The 23,698-nt window shown below is 43.6% G+C and overlaps 1 protein-coding gene across 3 annotated transcripts in view; it reads right to left on the reverse strand.

Annotated features, from left to right (window-relative positions):
• Nucleotides 1–7,638: 7,638 nt before the first annotated feature.
• Nucleotides 7,639–23,698, reverse strand: part of LOC144591940 (putative E3 ubiquitin-protein ligase HERC1) — a 209,667-nt gene continuing 193,607 nt past the window's right edge. For 2 of the 3 annotated variants that reach the window (XM_078395990.1, XM_078395980.1), the window contains exons 74-78: nt 21,429–21,505; nt 19,922–20,174; nt 16,506–16,658; nt 15,043–15,348; nt 7,639–8,839 (exon numbers count right to left, since the gene is read on the reverse strand). In XM_078395990.1, coding sequence (XP_078252116.1) covers nt 8,654–8,839; nt 15,043–15,348; nt 16,506–16,658; nt 19,922–20,174; nt 21,429–21,505 — 975 coding nt within the window. In that variant the 3' untranslated portion in view covers nt 7,639–8,653. The remainder of the gene's footprint in view (nt 8,840–15,042; nt 15,349–16,505; nt 16,659–19,921; nt 20,175–21,428; nt 21,506–23,698) is intronic. The other variant, XM_078395998.1, reaches the window with a different exon arrangement.

The raw sequence follows: 23,698 nt of genomic DNA on the forward strand, positions 1-23,698 counted from the left end.
AAAGGCTGTGAAGAAATAAATGGAGTGAGTGAGGGTGCCAGACTGGCCCTCATTGCTGAATCAGGAGAATGCAGTCCAGTTGGAGTGTCTGCCCAAGAGAGTGATTGATGAGTTATAACTTTCAGATAAACCGATGACTGACTGATATAGGCTACTTCTGCTCCCAGTTCAGACCTATACACAATATCCAGTTCATAAGTCATAGGAGCAGAATTAGGCCATTTGGCCCATCAAGTCTACTCCACCATTCATATCATATCATATCATATATCTACAGCCGGAAACAGGCCTTTTCGGCCCTCCAAGTCCGTGCCGCCCAGTGATCCCCGTACATTAACACTATCCTACACCCACTAGGGACAATTTTTTTTACATTTACCCAGCCAATTAACCTACATACCTGTACGTCTTTGGAGTGTGGGAGGAAACCGAAGATCTCGGAGAAAACCCACGCAGGTCACGGGGAGAACGTACAAACTCCTTACAGTGCAGCACCCGTAGTCAGGATCGAACCTGCGTCTCCGGCGCTGCATTCGCTGTAAAGCAGCAACTCTACCGCTGCGCTACCGTGCCGCCCATTCAATCTTGGCTTATCTATATTTCCCTCTCAATCCCATTCTCCTGCCTTCTCCCCACAACCCTGACATCCGTACTAATCAATAATCTATCAAACTCTTACAAATAGCCATTGACAGCCTCCACAGCCTTCTGTGGCAATGAATTCCACAGATTCACCACCCTGCTCATCTGCTGTCATTTAGAGCATGCCTAATGCCAGCACTAAACACATTTTCTGCTCCACTTTCAACAATCTGATAGGACCCATTCCCTTCATGACATTCCACTTCCCATTAACCATCGACAACAACTTCCCCTCTTTCAAGCTTGTAGCTGCAACACCTGCACGTTAGCCTCCCAATCATACAGCGACAAACTCTTCAGGTGCAATCAGTAAAACTGCAGCACTTAAGTACTTACATAGCACCCCATGATGTCTGCTTTGGACCAAGAGGAAGGAAGGCAAATTCCTTCATTGAAGGACATCTCTTCTGTTTATGAAAAAGTCTCCTGGTCCCCTGAGATGGATTGAATTCTCTGTCCCATTCCCTTACTATCTTTGACCTCAACATTTGGAATTCTGCTACTTCCTACACCATCTTCAAACTAATTTGCTTCTTCCCCCACCCCCATTGCTTCTGCTATTATTGCCTTGAATCATGTTGTCGTTTTTTCTCTCCCAGCGCATCAGAAACCTGACTTGTTAAATATATCTCTTCCTCGTTTGCATCTTAAAACTTCAGTTTTAATTGACCCGAAATACTTTTTGTTTCCTCCTTAATAGAGATGGTCAGAGTTGTAGAATATTTAGCAGCCCCAGTACTGAACCCTGTGGAACTCCACGAGGCACTGGCAGCCTACGAGAAAAAGCCCCCATTATTGCCACTCTTTGCCTTCTGCCATCCCGGCAACCTGCTATTTGCACTTTAGTACCGTGGGCTCTCATCTTCCTTAGCCTCACATGAGGCACCCTATCAAAGGCTTTCTGATAATCTAGGTAAACAACATCCACTGACTCTCCTTTGTCTGTCCTACTATTTACTTCTTTAAAGAATTCCAGCAGATTCATCAGGCAAGACCTCCCCTTCACAAAAACCATGCTGACTTCAGCCTATTTTGTCATGAACTTCTAAGTACTCTGAAACCTCATCCTTTATAATGGACTACCAACCACCGAAGTCAGACTTTGCTATTCTACTTTGCTCCCTTTTAGTTTAGTTTAGAGATACAGAGTGGAAACAGGGCCCTTCAGCCCACCGAGCCCACACCGACCAGCGATCCCCGCACATTAACACCATCCTACACACACTAGCACAATTTACACTTTAAACAGCCTCGCCATCAGCATGATTCGCCCCTTTCTTCTTTTGGTGTTTTTAGTCTGTTTTTACTTGTATGTTTTAGTGTACTTTTAGTTTTTGTATTATGTGGGGGGTGGGGGAAACTTTTTTTATCTCTTACCTCGATGGAGATGCGACTTTTTCCGTATCATATCTCCGTCCGCACTGCGGCCTAACTGTGGAGCTGGTGGTCCCTTAGGGATCGACTTCGGGAGCTCTAACTGCGGAAGCCTCGATCGCCCCGATGCGGGGGCTTCGATCGCTGACTGCGGGAGCTTCGACTGCGGATGTTTCGATTGCCCCGACCGCAGGAGAAAAGGAAAGGTATACGTTATTTCCCTTCCATCACAGTGGGTCGCTGAAAAACAAAATGGACGTGCTGCCTGCCCTGGTGGGGACTCATGGGGAGTGCCGTGATCTTGGTGTTTGCGGGGACGTCACTCCATGAGGACATCCCGGAGTCTAGTGCGACTGGACGGCTTTCTGACTGTTCGGTCGGACAGGGACTGCAGAGAGTGACAGCGGTCGGTCGGTACATCTCTGGTCACATCACGGTGCAGGAGCGTGTGTGTGTGGCCTGGGCATTGACCTGATGGCTGTGGATCTCCGTTCATGCTGTGTGCCCTGCGGATTCTCACACGCCGCTGTGGTGGATGTTTTAAGTCTTTGTTTAATCTTTATGTAGTTATGTATCTTGTTGCTTTTTTTCATATGACTGTATGACATCAAATTTCACTGTACCTCAATACACTTGACAATAAAGTACCATTGAACCATTAAACAAGCCAATGAACCTACAAACCTGTACGTCTTTGGAGTGTAGGAGGAAACCAAAGATCTCTGAGAAAACCCACGCAGGTCACAGGGAGAACGTACAAACTCCATGCAAACAGCACCCGTAGTCGGGGTCAAACCCGGGTCTCTGGCGCTGCAAGCGCTGTAAGACAGCAACTCAACCACTGCACCACCATGCCGCCTTCTTATACAGCTGGGTAATATTGGCAATTTTCCAATCTTCTGGAACTACTGACTAGTGATTTTTGAAATATCACTATTAATGCCTCCACAATCTCTAAAGCCACCCGTTTCAGAACCCTCGGGTGCAGTCCACCAGGTCCAGGTGACTTATCCACCTTCAGCCCTTTCAGCTTCCCAAGCACCTTCTCCCTTGTAATAGCCACTAACTTCCACCCCCTGACTCTCTTGAATTTCAGGCACGTTGCTGGTGTCTTCCACTGTGAAGACTGATTCAAAAAAGTTATTCAACCACTCTGCCATTTCTTTATTCCCCATTATCACTTCTGCATCATTTTCCAGCGGTCCAATGTCCACTCTTGCCTCTTTATACAATTGAAGAAATGCTTGCTATCCTCTTTTATATTCAAATTCAAAGCCTCTGCTTCCAACACTCATTAAGGAAAAATGATCCAAAGATTCATAACCCTCAGAGTGGAAATACCACCTCATCTGTCATAAATGGGAGTCCCGATAAAGTTAAACAATGACCTCTGGTCCTAAATTTTCCCACAGCATCCAGCCTGCTGAGACTGCTCATCATCTTGATTGCTTCAATTCAGTCCCTTTGCAATCATCTAAACAAATAGAATATAAATCTAGCATGTCCACCTTTTCCAATGACAATCAGTCGATTCCAGGTATTAGTTTAGCAACATCCATGCTGTTGTAGGGACATACGGATTGGCCAGGTAGTCTAGAACCCTCGGATTGGTTTACGGATCACGTGGTGCGGGAGCGCGAGGTATTTGAGTGTCTGGCGCCAAACTGGGGTTAGAGATTAGATTAGCGAGCGAAGTTAGTGTGTGTCCAAAAGTAAGTGCGTTGCGTTTGTCACGGGTTTTTATCTACAATAAAGTCTTTGGATAATATCGCTCGTTTGGACTCACTACACTATACCCTTTATAATACTCCAGATGCAGTCCTGCCAATACTCTGTATATCATATCATATATATACAGCCGGAAACAGGCCTTTTCGGCCCTCCAAGTCCGTGCCGCCCAGCGATCCCCGTACATTAACACTATCCTACACCCACTAGGGACAATTTTTACATTTACCCAGCCAATTAACCTACATACCTGTACGTCTTTGGAGTGTGGGAGGAAACCGAAGATCTCGGAGAAAACCCACGCAGGTCACGGGGAGAACGTACAAACTCCTTACAGTGCAGCACCCGTAGTCAGGATCGAACCTGAGTCTCTGGCGCTGCATTCGCTGTAAAGCAGCAACTCTACCGCTGAATTCAAGCATAACTCCCTACCTTTTCATTGAATTCCCCTCACAATAACCATTAACATGGTTAGCATCCTGATTATTTGATGGATTTAAATACTAGGGCTTTTCAGATCATGCACAAGGACACCCAGATTTTTTTTAAAATCTCAGAGCCCTGTAAATTCTATTTGTCTTTTTTTTCCTGCTAAACTGCCTTATTTCAAATTTTCCAATATTAATTTCTGTTTGCCAGAAGATTTCACTTCACTTCATACCTTTCAAGCCCACTCACTTTGTGTTATCAAACAGTTTAGTCAACATATCTTTGATGTCTTCATCCAAGTGAGTTATAGAAATTGTAGATAGTATGATACTTCAGTCGGGATAGTCCCTGCCTCAACCACCTCCTCTGGCAGCTGTTTCCATAAACCCACCACCCTTTGTGTGAAAAAGTTACCTCAGATTCCTATTAAATCTTTTTCCCTTCACATAAAACCTATGTCCTCGATTCACCTACTCTAGGCAAGAGACTGTGCATCTCAGCAAAACACTGCATGTCCTAAACATAGATCATGTGAGGAGGGCTCATGTTAACTCATTAACCCAGGAAACTGCTTTGTTAATGGATTTTATGTTTGTCCAAATCAGCATTGGGAAATCCCCACAAAGATAGGTGGGCACTCTGGTGTTCCATGTAATTTTAAGCACTCTTGAACCTAATTCACATTTTATAAACTCAATTAAACATTGCAATGTTTCCACTAATTTGACACAGGAAATTAATAATCATCAGGTGCACACAAATTCAATGCTATTAATGCTCCAATGCCTGTAACTGAGTAAGGGTTTATAAAAGGTCATGAAATTGAATTTAGATGAGCCAAAAATAGCCGACTACAAACATTAGGTAGACACAAAATGCTGGAGTAACTCAGGCAGCATCCTTGGAGAGAAGGATGACATTTCGGGTCGACACCCTTCAAACTGATGTCGGGGGAGTGGGCAGGATGAAGATAGAATATAGTTGGAGAAAGTAAGACTGGTGGGAGAACTGGGAAGGGGGAGGGGATGGGGAGAGAGGGAATGCAAGGGCTATTTGAAGTTAGAGAAGTCAATGTTTATATTGTTGGGGTGTAAACTACCCAAACGAAATATGAGGTGCTGTTCCTCCAATTTGTGCTGGGCCTCACTCTGACAATGGAAGAGGCTCAGGACGGAAAGGTCAGATTGGGAATGGGAGGAGGAGTTGAAGTGCTGAGCAACCGGGAGATCAGGTAAGTTAAGACGGACTGAGCGGAGGTGTTCATCAAAACGATCGCCGAGCCTGGGCTTGGTCTCGCCGATGTAGAGTTGACATCTGGAACAGCGGATGTAGATGAGGTTGGAGGAGGTGCAAGTGAAAACAGGTGTTGCATCTCCTGCGGATGCAGGGGAAAGTACCTGGGGAGGGGTGGTTTGGGTGGGAAGGGACAAGTTGACCAGGGTTTCGAGGGAACGGTCTCTGCGGAAAGCAGAAAGGGGTGGAGATGGGAAGATGTGGCCAGTAGTGGGATCATGTTGGAGGTGGCAAAAATGTTGGATCCCCCCTCAACTCCATTGAAGGGACAGCAAATAATCCTCCAACAATTTCACCACCTCCAACATGATCCCTCTACAGGCCACATCTTCCCATCTCCACCCCTTTCTGCTTTCCGTAGCAACCGTTCCCTCCGAAACACCCTGGTCTACTCATCCCTTCCCACCCAAACCACCCCCTTCCCAGGTACTTCCCCTGCAACCAAAGGAGATGCAATACCTGTCCCTTTACCTCCCCACTCGGCTCCATCCAAGGACCCAGTCTTTCCAGGTGAGGCAGTTCACTTGCACCTCCTCCAACCTCATCTACTGTATCTGCTGTTCCAGGTGTCTACATCGGCGAGACCAAGTGCCGATGTAGACTTGGCGATTGTTTCGCTAAACATCACCGCTCAGTCTATCTTAACTTACCTGATCTCCCGGTTGCTCAGAACTTCAACTCCCCCTCCCATTCCCAATCTGACCTTTCTGTCCTGGGCCTCCTCCATTGTGAGAGTGAGGCCCAGCCCAAATTGGTGGAATAGCACCCCATATTTCGCTTGGGTAATTTACATCCCAGCGGTATGAACATTGACTTCTCTAACTTAAAGGAGCCCTTGCTTTCTCGCTCTATCCCCTCCCCCTTCCCAGTTTTCCCACCAGTCTTATTGTCTCCGGCTACATTCTATCTTTGTCCCGCCCACTCCCCTGACATCAGTCTGAAGAAGGGTCTCGACCCGAAACATCACCCATTCCTTCTGCCTGTCCCGCTGAGTTATTCCAGCATTTTGTGTCTACCTTCGATTTAAACCAGCATCTGCAGTTCTTTCTTACACAGACTACAAACATTTTTAATTCTTCTCACTTTTCCTGCACTTTCCATTTACTGTAATTGCTTTTCCCTGTAACTGTAATGCTCTGTTATAATGCTATGCTCTGCACTCTGGTACTTTTCGCATTGCACTACGTGTTGTGGTTCTGCATGGGTTGATTGTACTCGTGTATAATATGATTTGGATGGTTAACATGCAAACAAAGATTTTCCACTGTATCTCACATGACTAATAAATCAATAAAGATTAATTTACTGTTCCTGCAGGAAAAGTAAACAACATACTATAATGTAGGATATTTTGCCAAAGGGAGACACCTTGTGAAGTATTCACCTGTTATTACAATCCACTTTGTAATACTTGCTACCATATGACATTTTCTAAGATTAATAAACCAGTAACAAGTTTGATATATTGCTGATAAACAGGCCAAATATAAATATTGAGCAAATATTGTGTAAAAAAATGGGCAGGCCATCAGGACTGTTAACTTTTATAACTCCAGGGACTAAATTTTGTCTTCTCTATATTAACTTTATTTATATGCTGTAACTGTAATTCTTTTTTGTGCACAATCCGCAGGCATTGCCACTTTCATTTCACTGCACATCGTGTGTGTGTATGTGACAAATAAACTTGACTTGACTTGAGATATTACCGATTCAACAATGAGCTTTGATCACATTTCGTAGTCAATGACTAAAAATGGTTTATGAATTTCATGAATGAACCAAATTACGATATTAGTGTCGACTTAAAAACCTGAACACTACATTGTTACCTATTTGCTCACTGGCTGTTGGCAAGGTTTAATCATTTCTGACAGCAAAATAATACTGTTAAAATTCTTCTAAATTAATTTTAAATAATAAACTGATGAAATTGGTCAGAATGTTTTGCTGAATTTAAAAAAAAAGTTTTTAGTGCTAATCAGTACTGAACAAATGCTCTGGTTTTATTAGCTTGGTATTTGGTGTTTTAAAACTATTTATTTTTTTAAACACATTCTTGAAATACATTTTTTGATGAACAGGAACTCCTGATTTTTTTAAAGAAGGTACTGTATTTCCTACTCTCCCATTAAGTTAAAATAAGATCACCACAAAAATCACCATTGCATCAGCTAATTTTCTGATGTAATAATCATCAACTCAAAAGAAATAAAACCTTTTGAAAGAAAATGCAGTTACAATCTGAAGTGAACGCTACTATCAAGAAAACGAAAGAATCCTTTCAACCCTACTGAATTAGCTTTTCAAAAAACATGCAATTGTAGCCCCACCTAGGGGTCAAGCCACTTACTGATCGGACCTTCATCACCAGAACTGGAACAATCACATGACAGGGAGATGACAGTTGACAGTTGGAGATGACAGTTGACAGTTGGGGAGAAGCACAGCTCGAGCCCTCGAGTGAACAGACGTGTGGTGCTCCTCTCAACAGCAACTAGCATCTAACTGTTCTCTGAACTAGGCGCACGTGTTCAACCACTGTTTTGTTAATAAAACCCGTTTGATTCACAACGCTTGGTTTACTACACAATGTGATTAAATTCAAAAAGCCAAGATGCAAGTTTTAAAATATTTAGTTATCACATCTACAGTCACCACTAAGCATGAATGTGTATTGGCCACTGAAGAAGTCGTCATGAATGTTTTAGCATGGCCCAGATCCTTTATTATTCAGTGTGGTATGGAAAATGATTTTCGTACAAAAGAATTAAATTCACGTCGTCAAGTTTCCATAATCAGGTTACTGTTTGGCAATTGTCCACTCTGATCCAGTACACAAGATGCTAAAATTAGGCAAAGTGCTGGACTTAATCAATGTACCGCGTTGCATATGCTTTCAACCACATGTTTTTACAATTTTACAGGATGTAGATAGGCAATTCCTGATTATCTGTAGTGCACAAAGTCAAATTGAATGGTTTTTTTGAAAAAGTAACACCAGGACATGTTGGTGTAAAATCTGTAAGGTAGCAAATGCTTATTCTGCAAAGTAGAAAATGTCAATTAAAAAAAAAAGTTTGTCTAGTGTGTAAGCGGCTTGTTTCTTCTTTTATTTCTCCGTGTTATCGCTGGAGATTCTTTTAATGAAAAGTTGATTTTCAGGTGGTATTCAAGAAAGCAGTTCTCAATATTCGGTGTCTGAACCTTCTCCAGTGTCAGCATTCCTGGATAGCATGTAATTGTCCATGTCAATTGACCTGCAGTTCTGAATGGCATATCGCATACGTTCTGCCATCACCTGCTGGCTTGAGTAAGGGGGTAGTCGGAGTTGGAAGAAGCAGGTCTGAGCTGTCGGAAGACCATCGACAGGCTGCATAACCAAATGAAAAATAAAAATGTTGAAATCACAATAAATACACAAACCCAGTGCTAAATTTGCAAATTCATTATATGGTGAAAAAGATACAAGATTACATGTGAGACTATCCTTTCTGATGCATCAATGTCACGTATGTTTGGGTACAAGATATTTGACCATACCAAGACCCAGAAACAGGCCCTTTGGCCCACACCCGTACGGCGGCACGGTAGCGCAGCGGTAGAGTTGCTGCTTTACAGCGAATGCAGCGCCGGAGACTCAGGTTCGATCCTGACTACGGGTGCTGCACTGTAAGGAGTTTGTACGTTCTCCCCGTGACCTGTGTGGGTTTTCTCCGAGATCTTCGGTTTCCTCCCACACTCCAAAGGCGTACAGGTATGTAGGTTAATTGGCTGGGTAAATGTAAAAATTGTCCCTAGTGGGTGTAGGATAGTGTTAATGTACGGGGATCGTTGGGCGGCGCGGACTTGGAGGGCCGAAAAGGCCTGTTTCCGGCTGTATATATATGATGATGATGATGATGACTAGATCTATCCTACACACTAGGAATCATTTACACAAACCAATTAACCTACAAACCTGCATGTCTTTGGAATGTGTGAGAAAACCGGAGCACCCAGAGAAAACCCTTGGGGTCACCTGGAGAATACACAAACTCCGTACAGACAGCACCCATAGTCAGGATTGAACCCGGGTCTCTGCCTCTGTCGGGCAGCAGGTCTACCACTGTGTCACTGTGCTGTCCCACATTTCAGGTCATGATTCTTCTTTATGTATAATTTGCACAAATAATACATTCACATGTTTAAGTTGTCATGTTCAGAGCAATTCACCTTTGGAAAGTTGCCTGGAAAGCTAGATCACATTTCTGTGCTGCACAAATCTGAGGAGGACACAACATAGAGTATGCTTGGATGTGTTTTCATGGTCCAGCTGACAACAGTACCATTTAAAAGAGGGGCATCTGAAGCAGTGCTGCCTGTACTGGGAACCAGGAGCAGGTACAGATGCCCTTTTTGTTCTTTAGAACTGTATATGTTCTCCCCAGGTCTCTCGCACAATCTCCTGCTGGCCCACAATCTGCTCCTGGTCCTCAGCCCCTGGTCTTCCTAGACCCATTCTACAACCTTGAAGTGCTCCAATTCCCCCTTTTCACATTTTCTTACATTTCAGAATTTTGCAGCGGCAGACTTATGACCGACGATGTTGCAAATATGTTATGATGAATTTTCAAATACGCAGATGACACCACCATTGTGGGTCGGATATCAAATAATGATGAGACGGGGTACAGCAAGGAGTTTGAGAATCTCGTGTCCTGGTGTCGAGAAAACAACCTTTTTCTTAATGTCAGCAAGGCAAAGGAGATGGAGATCGACTTCAGGAAGTGAAGTGGTACACATACCCAGTTTGCATTCATGGTGCAAAGATGGTTGAAAACTTCAAATTCTTAGGAGTCAATATCACCAACAGCACTGGTAGAACTGCTGCTTTATCAGACGTGCTGTAAAACTATCACCAAACATGTTCTTGTGATGATTTCTCGACAGCATTTTTGCAAGGTTTGCATGGGTCATTTGAGTGAGACAACAAACCAGGCTTCTGTTACAATACACTAAAGTCAATACTTGAGGCATGACCAGATATTACACACATGGTTAACTGAACTGAGGCCTCTTTAACAGCGTTAATAGCATTCCTCTGAGAACCCAACTCTTTTACAACAAGCATTAAAAGAGCATTCTATCATAGATAAGTACAGTGGAATCAAGGCCTTCTGGCCTGCAATATAATAACATCAAATACCATGAATGAGTAGGTAGCAAAACCCTCATATCTGGAATGATGCTAACCAAGCTAAAAAAACTCAAGGAATTATGTACACTCCTAAAAGCGCATTCTTTAGATGAAAATCCAAACTTTATCGTCAATATAATTTTGCTACGATTACAATTACAGCTGCCCATAATTGTGACCTTATTTCAACATTGCTGACTTTATAACATTTCGACTAGCTTAAATAGGGTAGACATTTAGAACCTTTTTCCCCCAGAAGGAACTTGGGGCAGTCAATGGGAGTGTCTTAGAGCAGTCAGACTAGAGGGTGGCAAATGTTGTGCCTCTATTCAAGAAGGGCTGCTTGGAAAATGCTGGGAACTGTCGGCCGGTGAGCTTAACATCTGTAGTCAGAAGGTTACTGGAGAGTATTCTAAGGGATAGGATATATAGGTATTTGGATGGACAAGGGGTGATTAGGGATCGTCAGAATGGTTTTATTCATGGGAGGTCGTGTCTCACAAATCTGATGGGTTTTTGAAGACGTGACCAAAAAGGTTGATGAGGGCAGAGCTGTAAATGTATGTATAGACTTCAGCAAAGCATTCGACGGTTCCGCATGGTAGGCTGCTCTGGAAGGTTAGATCGCATGGGATCCAAGGAGAGAGAGCTGAATGGACAGAAAATTGGCTTCAGGGAAGGAAACTGAGGGTGATGGTGGAAGGTTGATTATTGAACAGGAAGCCTGTGACCCGTGGTGTGCCTCAGGGTTCGGTGCTGGTCCCGTTAGTGTTTGTCATCTACATCAATGATTTGGATGAGAACATACAGGGCATGACAGGCAAGTTTGTTGATGAGACAATAGTGGGTAGTTTTGCAGATAGTGAAGATGGTTGTGAAAAATTGCAGCAGGATCTTGATCGATGGGCTGAGGAATGGTTAATGGAATTTAATACAGAGAAAAGTGAGGTGTTGCATTTTGGGAAGTCTAACATAGGCAGGACTTACACAGTGAATGGTCGGGCTCTGGGAAGTGTTGTGAAGCAGAGGGATCTAGAAATGCAGATGCATGGTTCCTTGAAGTTGGAGTCGCAGGTACTGCAGATAAGGTGGTCAAAAAGGCTTTTGGCATATTGACCTTCATCAGTCAGAGTATTGAGCATAGAAGTTGGGAGGTCATGTTGCAGTTGTATAAGACGTTGGTGAGGTTGCATTTAGAGCATTGTGTTCAGTTCTGAGCACCATGTTATAGGAAAGATGTTGTCAAGCTGGAAAGGATAGAGTTTTATGAGGATGTTGCCTGGACTGGAGGGTCTGAGCTATGGGGAAATGTTGAGTAGGCTGGGAATCTATTCCTTGGAGCGCAGGAGGATGAGGTGTATAAAATCATGAGAGGAACAGATCGGGTAGATGCACAGAATCTATTGACAAGAATCGGTGAATCAAGAACCAGAGGATAAAGGTTTAAGGTGAAGGGGAAAAGATTTAATAGGAATCTGAGGGGTAACTTTTAAGGGTAGTGGATGTATGGGTTAAGCTGCCAGAGGAGGAGTTTAAGAAATGTTTAAGGAACAGTTTGACAGGTAAATGGATAGGACGGGTTTGGGGGGGGGGCATGGACCAAATGCAGGCAGGTTGGACTGGTGTGGTTGGGATATGTTGGCTGGTGTGGGCAAGTTGGGCCGAATGACGTGTTTCAACGCTGTATCACTCCATAACTCTAGGGAAGATGTCTGGAGGATTTGAGGATATAGCTCTAACGTGAGATGTAAAATGTAAAGGAGATGTGCAGGGCAGTTGCTCCCCCCCCCACACCACACACACAGAGTGGTAGGTGCCAGGAATGCACCACCTGGATTGTGGTAGAAGCAAATACGTTAGTGGCATTTATGAAGCTTTCAGATAGGGACATGGATAGGGTGGGGAGGCATACAGATCACTTGCAGGCAGAAGGGATTAGTTTAATTTGGCATCATGTCTGGCAAAGACATTGTGGGTCAAAGGGACTGTTCCTGTGCTATGCTGTTCCATCTTCTAACTCACAAATCAGATTTTAAAGGCGCTTGGATATCCAGTAACACTTTTTTGTGCAATAATCGATCTTTGGATTCTGGAGCTAAAGTTCTTGTTTGTACCAGTTCTACAAGTGCCCATGTATCATCAGAATGCCTAAAGGAAACTGGAATTAAAATTAAACTTTTAATGAACTGTACATGCATAAGCATCAAATGTGTATTATGTATATCATGTATTAATCTTAACTTTAAAGTTATTCTCGTTTTACTCCAGTCTAGGTGAACAAGCAGGTTGCAGTGCTTGTCACTTGTTGATCAGAAAGTGCTATTTGTTTCTTCAATGCACATAAATTATGTCAGCAAAGCTCTCAAAAATCAGCCCTGGGAGTGAAAATCAACAGCCACAGCCAGTACTAAAACTTACAAAAGTTAACTCAAGAATTGTCACAGCCTCACCAGGACTAATCAGAGTAACAGTCAAAGGGAGGCTGGTGATGGCAAAGCAATGGAACAGAAATGAAAGGAAAAATAAGGTTACATTATTTAACAAAAAAAATAATTTTATTGCTTAAGTGTTTTGTCATGTTGACCCTAGATGATAGGGTGTACCTCTTCGGGATGTGAAGATTTAAACGCAAACGTACTGTAGACATATTTACATTTCATATTGTATTAGTCAAATACCAAAATTATATATCAAGGTGTTTTAACGCAAAGTTCAATGCGAACACCAAGAAAAATTGAACCATTGTGAACATGGCAATAGACAATAGATGCAGGAGTAGGCCATTCGGCCCTTTGAGCCAGCACCACCATTCAATGTGATCATGGCTGATCATCCACAATCAGTACCCCGTTCCTGCCCTTTCCCCATACCCCCTGACTCCGCTATCATTAAGAGCTCTATCTAACTCTCTCTTGAAAGCATCCAGAGAATTGGCCTCCACTGCCTTCTGAGGCAGAGAATTCCACAGATTTACAACTCTCTGAGTAAAAAAGTTTTTCCTCATCTCCGTTCTAAATGGCCTACCCCTTATTCTTAAACTGTGGCCCCTGGTTCTCGACTCCCCAAACATTTGGAAAATGTTTCCTGTCTCTAGCGTGTTCAATCCCTTAATAATCTTATATGTTTCAATAAGATCTCTCATCTTTCTAAATTCCAGTGTATATAAGCCCAGTCGCTCCAGTCTTTCAACATACGACAGTCCCGTCATTCCGGGAATTAACCTAGTGAACCTATGCTGCACTCCCTCAATAGCAAGAGTGTCTTTCCTCAAATTTGGAGACCAAAACTGCACACAGTACTCCAGGTGCGGTCTCACTAGGGCCCTGTACAACTGCAGAAGGACCTCTTTGCTCCTATACTCAACTCCTCTTGTCATGAAGGCCAACATGCCATTAGCTTTCTTCACTGCCTGCTGTATCTGCACGCTTACTTTCAGTGACTGATGAACAAGGACACCCAGATCTCAATGTGATATGGGATATGGTTCTTAATGAATCACTAATGTCTGTCTTCATAAAAAGAGAACAATATGTTCATAGAATATTGTGAAATAGCAGGCAAGGTAATCATAGAAAGAAATATTAAGCAGTTTAGCATTTTCAAAAGAAAACAAGGTTGTTAGGCAAAGCACCTGAAGAAACACCTGGGGTGCCACAAAGGTAGAGTTGCTGCCTTACAGCACCAGAGACCCGGATTTGATCCTGACTACAGGTGCTGTCTGTGCGGAGTTTGCATATTCGCCCTGTGACCGGGTGGGTTTTCTCCGGGTGCTCCGGTTTCCTCCCACATTCCAAAGATATGTTGGTTTGTAGGTTAATTCTGTAAATTGTCCCTGGTGTGTAGGATAGAACTAATCAACGGGTCGGAACAGACTCTGTGGGCTGAAGAGCCTGTTTCCACAATGTATCTGTAAACTAAACTAAATTCTAAACTAAAGAGGCTCTGCCCATCATTTTGAAAGATATTAATTAAGATGATTCAATATGGACTTAAAGGTTAGGTTGTGTCTGAGGGTAATGTATTTGAAGCAGTCCACATGAAATATTGTAAAGCTTTTGATAAAGTTTCACATAACACTATAGAATAGAGGTGTATGTGAACCCTAGACAGGAGAAAGATGAATTATTAATGGTCTAACATTTTAAGGGAATTGCTGCGGTCTGGAACTATTTTACCATGAGGGAGGAAGGGCCTGAATGCCTCATCACATTTAAGAAGCACTGGGATGCACAGTTGATATGCTTCAGGCCGGCAACTGGAAGGGAGGGGCAATGCATTTCTTCATTTGGCAGCATGAATACGGGAGTTACAACCATCTCCTCCGATGTCATACATGTCTACGATATCATGGTACGATATATATGAGGCACCAAAGTAATCTTTTGCAGGACACCTACCCTGTCCACTTTAATAATCTGAAATTTCTGCGTGATGTCTGCAGGGTTGGCCGGCAGCCTGGAGCGACCAGAGACGAAGCGAAGGAATAAAACCCTCTCCTCGTTGGAAAACTCTTGCAGTGTTTGCCAGAGCCAGCTCAGCAGCTGATGGTTTTCAACAATATCACGGTAACGGACAACTTTTTTTAACGTTTCTACGTTCACTTCAGGCATCCCACAGACAAGCTGTTCGAGCTGTCGTTCAGTTAGTAGAGATAGGAGTGGTACAGGGACAATAGCTGACATGCCCTGTCTTATTGCTGCTACCTGAAAAGCAATCAAAAACAGAGTTAGACATATTAAAACCAATTAATTTGCCTTTGACTCTTCAGAAAATGAGATGTTGACTACACATGCAAGCCATGGACATTTGACATTACATAATTTGAGCAAAATTATGATTCTGAGCCAACTTATTTTCTTTCAAGTTACCTCCTCCTCGAATGGTGCAGATGAAAGTTTATGTTTTATTGAGTGTTTATAGCTATTCTTGTATCTCACTCAAGGCTGTACATGTGGCAGGAAAATATTCAAAGAATAGAGACGTCCATGAAAGGTTGAGTCCCACTAGTATTGACTGAAGATTTATAAAGCACGGGTTTCAGCACAGCAAGTAGAACAAAATCAAGGCTAGGGATGCAATTCAGTCACAAGGGCCCACACAGTTATCCTGTGTTTAAATCTGTTACCGTGCCGATTTTGGTTCAAATCTTGGAGATTCCTTCATTTTCATTGCTATTTAATACAAAGCAGTGTCTTTTTGTAGAGGTGTGGACTTTGCAGTCAAGCTCAGCATTTACTATCAATTACTTATTGTGCACACATTGTGCAATTTGCTGAGCCATTTCAAAGGACAGTTAGGAGTCAGATGTCAGAATTTAGCGAAATAAAACAATTGTGACATCTGACCTGACAATGTCACTGTCACCATTATTGATGCTATCCTTTTTTTTAAAAATCCAGATTTATTTAGTTTTACTCATTCCAAAATTTCTCATCTATCTTTAATTGTTCCTCTGGATGGAATGACCTGCTAGCGCATTTAGAGGTCAGCTACGTGTCAACCAATTTTTTGAAATTCTGGAGTCACAGAAAGGTCAGGTCTTGTAGGTACTAGGATTCCTTTAATAAAGATCAATAAACAAAATTAGGTGAATTTAAAATTTCCTGCCGGTTGTGGTGGGATTTGAACTAGTGACTCTGCTGTGACAGTGTGGACATTACTTGTTCACAATGGTATGGTGCAACATACTTACAAGGGGATCTTCGCCAAATCACTTTCAAGTTGAAGAATGCAGTGCTAATAAAGCACAAAGGCTCAAGAGACCATTTTCACGTGACAGAGGTGTAAGAACAAAACTAAGTCTACTATTTGCATGCTCGTTCAGAAAACAAAACAGTTTTTAAAGCACCAAGATGCTTACCTGTTGATCTAATTCATGTAATCTATATTCAATTGCTCTCTCCACATACTCCTTCCTGTTTCCAAAAGTCAAAGGAATACTGCTGCCTCCAGGAATTATTGGAACAACTCTACCATCCGCACTCTGACCAACAAAAGAATCCAGAGGAATCATCTAATATAAAAAAATAAGTTTAGCAAAGTGAATGACAATATTAAACTTGGTTATAGAGTTAGTCATAGAGTAAAATAGCATGAAAACAGGCCCTTTGGTACAACTCCTCCATGCTGTTTCCACAATAGTCACATTTGCCTGCATTTGGCCCAAATCCCTCGAAACCTTTCCTATCCATGTATACGGTCAAGTATTTTTCAAATGTTATTATACCTGCTTCATCAGGCAGCTCAATCCAAAAATGCACCACTTTCTGAGTGAAAGATTTGCCCCTCAAGTCCTATTAAATTGCTCCGTGTTCACCTTGAAACTCTGTCCTCTGGTTCTCGATTCACCTACCCAAGGTAAAAGACTCTGGACATTCACCTTATCAACTCCCCTCATGACTTTATACAGATCTATAAGATCACCCCTTAGCCTATTGCATGCCGAGGAATAAAGTCCTCGCCTGTCCGAACTCTCCCTGTTGCTCAGGCCCTTTGAGTCCTGGCGACATCCTCGTAAATCTTCTCCACACTCTTAATAATAATAATAATAATAATAATATTCATTTCATATCATATCATCATATCATATCATATCATATATCTACAGCCGGAAACAGGCCTTTTCGGCCCTCCAAGTCCGTGCCGCCCAGTGATCCCCGTACATTAACACTATCCTACACCCACTAGGGACAATTTTTACATTTACCCAGCCAATTAACCTACATACCTGTACGTCTTTGGAGTGTGGGAGGAAACCGAAGATCTCGGAGAAAACCCACGCAGGTCACGGGGAGAACGTACAAACTCCTTACAGTGCAGCACCCGTAGTCAGGATCGAACCTGAGTCTCCGGCACTGCATTCGCTGTAAAGCAGCAACTCTACCGCTGCGCTACCGTCATTGCAACGAGTACAACGAAATTAAAAAATAGCCAGCTTAATGACATTCTTCCTATAACAGGGTGATCAAAATTGAACACAATACTCCTAATGTGGCCTTACCAACATCTTGTACACCTGTAACATAACTTCCCAACTTCTGTGTGTAGGAAAGAACTGCAGATGCTGGTTTAAATCGAAGGTAGACACAAAATGCTGGAGTAAATCAGCGGGACAGGCAGCATCTCTGGAGAGAAGAAGTGGGTGACGTTTCGGGTCGAGATCTTTCTTCAGTCTTCCTTCTCTCCAGAGATGTTGCCTGTCCCGCTGAGTTATTCCAGCATTTTGTGTCTACCTTCCCAACTTCTATACACAATATCCTGGTGATGAAGGCCAATGAACCAAAGCTTTCTTTACCACCTAATCTATCTTTGTCACACTTTCGGGGAACTGTGCATATGTACTCCTAGATCCCTCAGCCGCACTCCCCAGGGCCCTATCATTCACCGTGAAGGTCCTGCCCTGGTTAGACTTCAAAAATGATCTGAATTAAATGCCATTAGCCATTCTTCAGCCCATTTGATCAAAATCCTGCTGTAATTTTTGATAACCTCCTTCACTGCTTATAATACCACCAATTTTAGTAATTTTCAAACAATTATCATGCCATGCACATTCTCATCTATGTCATTGATGTAATGCATAAACAGCAATGGATGCACACCACTCGTCACAGGCCTCCAGTCTGAAAAAACAACCTTTCGCCTTCGATAGTCTGAAGAAGGGTCTCGACCCAAAACACCACCCATTCCTTCTATCCAGAGATGCTGCCTGTCGCGCTGAGTTACTCCAGCATTTTGTGTCTATCTTCAGTGTAAACCAGCATCTGCAGTTCCTTCTTAAACCTTTCACCTTCACCCTCTGCTTCCTTCCATGAAACCATTCTGTATCCAGGCAGTTAGCTCTCCCTGGATGCCATGCAATCTAACCTTCCAGAGCAGCCCACCAAGCAGCATCTTATCAAAGACCTTGCTGAAGTCAATATAGACAACTTCCACGGCCTTGCCTTGTCAACCTTCTTGGCTATTTCTACAAAACTCTGTATGAAATTCACAAGCCATAATCTCCCACGAACAAAACCATTGTTGACTATTCCTCAGAATCCTCTCCAGTAATTTACCTACCACAGATGTTAGCCTCACTCGTCCATAGTTACCAGGCCTCTAGTACAATCTCATTGATGTGACTGCACCCGTCTTATCTTTGAGGTCTGCCCATATCGTTTCAGTGGACAAACATATTTGATTGGGACCTACTTAGTACAAAAGACTTAGATGAGGCAGAATTTGTTAAGTGTACCAAAGAGGGTTTCCTAAAATAGTATGAATTCATACAGGGCCTTTGAAGAATGGAATATAACTAATGAGCATGCCTGAGAGAGGTCCCAATCCAGAAATTCTTTTGGAAGAGTTAGTAAAATTAGTTCCAGGAATTATGAATGGCAGCCAGTCCTGTGATAACTTTCCTAACCTGATTTGCACTGCAAAAGGGTCATTGCATGGGGAATAGCATTGTCCCCCATACCCTAGGCATAAAATCCATGTCACAACACTACCTCAATTTGTGAACCAATGCAAGGCAACCTAGAAATTATTCTCATTGCGTGTCACATGGAGAAAAAAAATATTTGAAACATTATGCTAAAGGTAAACTACAAATCAATTGGATTTCTAGGTCCATTTGTGGGACTTACTCTACAATTTTCTCTTTCATTGAAATGAATGAGATACATTCTGTTCTATGCTTCCAGAAAACATTGGGAATTCTAGTTATTTAAGCCTGGCACCTATATTCATAATTATACACAAGGATGAGATTGGGAGCGGTTGGATAGACTTGATTGTTTTCCATGGAATGTCGGAAGTTCAGGAGAGACGTAATAGAAGTATATAAAATGATGCGAGGCATAGGTGGGATAACCTTTTTCTCCAGGGTGGAAATGCCCAACACTAGAGGGCATAGCTATAAGGTGAGGCAGGGGAAAGTTTAATGAAGATGTGCAGGGTACGTTTTTCATTATACCGAGAGTGGTGGGAGCCTGGAACGCCTTGCCAGGGGTGGTGGTGGAGGCAGATACGATAGTGGCGTTTGAGACTTTTAGTTAGGCATGTGAAAATACAGGGACAAGGGGGAAGATAAGATCAGTTTAGCTTGGCATCATGTTCGGCACAAATATTGAGGGCCAAAGGGCCCATTTCTGTGCTTTACTGTTCTATGTTATAAGACAATTAATATCAAAATTATAGCTTCTATTTAAACAGGTTGTCTCCTAATGCTGTCTTATTAGGACAAGGAAGGTTGTAAAACTCAAGCAGAAACTTGGTGCAGGCAGCCCTCACCTCCAGGAAATTGTCCTCTGTTATCCCACTGTCATCCAGATGCAAGATTCCATACAAGTTTCGAACGTAAAGTAAGTCAACCTCCTCCAAATCCTCAGAGATGAGTGGGATTGAGCACAGTTGTTTCCATACAAGTGGTGCTAGATGCAAATCCAATGGTTTCTTAGTCCGAATAGCCACTGCCATCAGTACCCCCAAAAACTTAAATTGTTGGATGTGCTCATCTGTGCAAGCTGATGGGTTTACTAAAAATCTAAAGGAAAAAACAAAGGGGCTTAAATTGAGAATTTAAATCAGTTTCCCAACAAAACCTTAAGCCTCCTGGTTCCATTGGCCATATTAATGGCCAGTAATATTACTGTCAGGTTTTACCTGATAGAAATACAAAATTATAAGTGAGCCATTCAGCCCACTGAATCAATGCCAGCTACTCATACAGCATTTGTATTTCCATTTCCATTCCTCTTTCCTTCTTTGAAATTTATTATTCTCTTTCAGATACCTTTTTAACTCTCTTTTGAATGCATGGTTTGATTCTGTTTCTACCAGGCTCACAGGCAGTGAATTCCAGATCCTAATTACTTTCTAGAGCAAAAAAGATTTCCTTACATAAATCTTCTATAGTCAGAGTCATGCAGCATGGAAACAGGCCCTTCGACTCAAGTTGCCCACACTGACCAACATGCCCCATCTACACCAGTTCTGCCTGCCTTCGTTTAGCCCATATCCCTCTAAATCTGACCTATCCATGCACCTGTCCATTGTTTTTTTAAATGTATCTTTTGATCGTAATTTTTAAATCCTATGTGCCCCAGGTACTTTGTATATTCCAGGCCTTCTCACAAGAGGCATAGTGGGTTGATTAGCAATTCAACCTTCTCGTTTGATGGATTTCATACTTCTTTTAACATTGTAGCAAGATGCGCAAGTCAACTTTAGCCAGTTGCTGCATTGTTGTCCCTGTCAGAAGTTTAAGGGTTTAGCTTCCTTTCAGAAGATGAACATATAGCACTAATTGTTGTGCTGTTCTATAGTTTAGACTTTATATCATGAACCCGTTTTACCTCTGGCATGGGTGGGAAAAAACCCATGCCAAAGGAAGGGGTTTACTAGACTGATCAACTAATGTTGACTATTTGATAGGCCTTGCTTTTTATAAACTGTCTGAAGTTATTTACTACACTAAATTATTTGAAAAAGTTAATGTTTCTTAATAGTACTTTGAGCTTGGCATCACATGCCATTTAGTGGGCAGCATTTTCACTGTGATTTGCTCTTATTTACAATCACAGAATTGTCACGGCACAGATGACCACTGAATGCCCATTGAATGTATGCCGGCAAATGGTTGAGCAATCCCATCAGTGCTATTCCTCGCAGTTTTCCCATGTTCCTGCAAATGCTTATCTAGCTCCTTTGAAAGGGAAGTGTTAAGGTTATGAATGGTGCTTATTAGTGCAAGTTATTTTTGTTTCTTTCATAAATGCAGGTGGGCATCTTGCTTTACCTGTCTCTGTTGCTACCAACTTCTGCAACACCGTTTGGTGTTGTAATCAGTAAATCAACTACTCCAGTCTCCAATTCCTAGAAACGGAAAAAAGACAAAGAAAAGATCAAAAGAAATTGAAAAGTGTCAAACACCATAATTATTATTATTGCATTGCAGCCATTTTACTGTTCATTTTGCCACGTATCCACTGTGACAGCCCCAAATCTTTCAGAAATGTCGCTAATCTAGTAAATCATTTATCTAAACAATGAAATCCGCCGCCTCCGCCTCCGAGCCTTTTTCCATGGTAAGGAGTCCCGACCCCGCACTGATGACCCCTTCTCCCGTCTCCAACGGACCCCCTCCACTTTTACCCCCCAGTATGGCCTACTACCCCCACTAGAACTTTTTATTTCAAACTGCCGGCGTGACATCGGCCGCCTCAAATTTTCCACTCCCCTGACTAACTCTAACCTCTCCCCTCCTGAACGTGCAGCCCTCAACTCACTCCGCAACAACCCGGACTTAATAATTAAACCCGCTGACAAGGGAGGGGCTGTGGTAGTCTGGCGTGCTGACCTCTACCGCACCGAGGCCAGACGACAACTATCAGACACCTCTTCCTACCTATCCCTGGACCATGACCCCACCGATAAACACCAGACCTTCATCAGCAGCACCATCACCGACCTCACCAACTCCGGCGAACTACCCCTCAGTGCCTCCAATCTCATAGTTCCCCAGCCCCGCACGGCCCGATTTTACCTCCTACCCAAAATCCACAAACACAATTGTCCCGGCAGACCCATTGTCTCTGCCTGCTCATGCCCCACCGAACTTATCTCTACCTACCTCGACTCCATCCTATCCCCCCTGGTCAAATCCCTCCCCACCTACGTCCAAGACACCTCACACGCTCTCCATCTCCTGGATAACTTCCGGTTCCCAGGCCCCCACTCCCTCATTTTCACCATGGATGTCCAGTCACTCTACACTTCCATCCCCCACAAGGATGGTCTCGAAGCCCTCCATTTCTTCCTCGACCGTAGAACCAGCCAATCCCCATCGACCAACACTCTCCTCCGCCTAGCAGAGCTGGTTCTTACCCTCAACAACTTCTCCTTTGACTCCTCCCACTTCCTCCAAACCAGAGGCGTAGCTATGGGCACTCGCATGGGCCCTAGCTACGCCTGCCTCTTTGTCGGGTACGTCGAACAATCCCTGTTCCAGACGTACACTGGCCCCATCCCCGAACTCTACCTCCGCTACATCGACGACTGCATTGGTGCTACCTCTTGCACCCATGCAGAACTCACTGACTTTATACACTTCACCTCCAATTTCCATCCTGCCCTTAAATATACCTGGACTATCTCTGACATCTCCCTCCCGTTTCTGGACCTCACCATCTCCATCACAGGAGAAAAACTAGTGACGGACATTTATTACAAGCCCACCGACTCGCACAGCTATCTGGACTACACTTCTTCCCACCCGGTCCCCTGCAAAAAGTCTATCCCCTACTCCCAATTCCTCCGTCTACGCCGCATCTGCGCCCGGGATGAGGTGTTTCAGACTAGGGCTTCCGAGATGTCCTCGTTTTTCAGAAAACGGGGCTTCCCCTCCTCCATTATAGATGAGGCTCTCACTAGGGTCTCTTCTACATCCCGCAGCTCCGCTCTTGCTCCCCATCCCCCCACTCGCAACAAGGACAGGATCCCCCTCGTTCTCACCTTCCACCCCACCAGCCAGCGGATCCAACATATCATCCACCAACATTTCCGTCACCTACAACAGGACCCCACCACTGGCCATATCTTCCCATTCCCTCCCCTCTCTGCATTCCGCAGAGACCGTTCCCTCCGCAACTCCCTGGTCCACTCGTCCCTTCCTACCCAAGCCACCCTAACCCCGGGCACTTTCCCTTGCAACCGCACGAGATGCAACACCTGTCCCTTCACCTCCCCCCTCAACTCCATCAAAGGACCCAAACATTCTTTCCAGGTGAGACAGAGGTTCACCTGCACCTCCTCCAACCTCATCTATTGCATCCGCTGCTCTAGATGTCAACTCATCTATATCGGCGAAACCAAGCGCAGGCTCGACGATCGCTTCGCTGAACACCTGCGCTCGGTCCGCATTAACGCAACTGATCTCCCGGTGGCCCAGCACTTTAACTCCCCCTCCCATTCCCAGTCTGACCTCTCTGTCATGGGCCTCCTCCAGTGCCATAGTGAGGCCCGCCGGAAATTGGAGGAGCAGCACCTCATATTTCGCCTGGGCAGTTT

The sequence above is a fragment of the Rhinoraja longicauda genome, chromosome 1, assembly GCF_053455715.1.
Source record: "Rhinoraja longicauda isolate Sanriku21f chromosome 1, sRhiLon1.1, whole genome shotgun sequence".
Taxonomy (NCBI): Eukaryota; Metazoa; Chordata; class Chondrichthyes; order Rajiformes; family Arhynchobatidae; genus Rhinoraja; species Rhinoraja longicauda.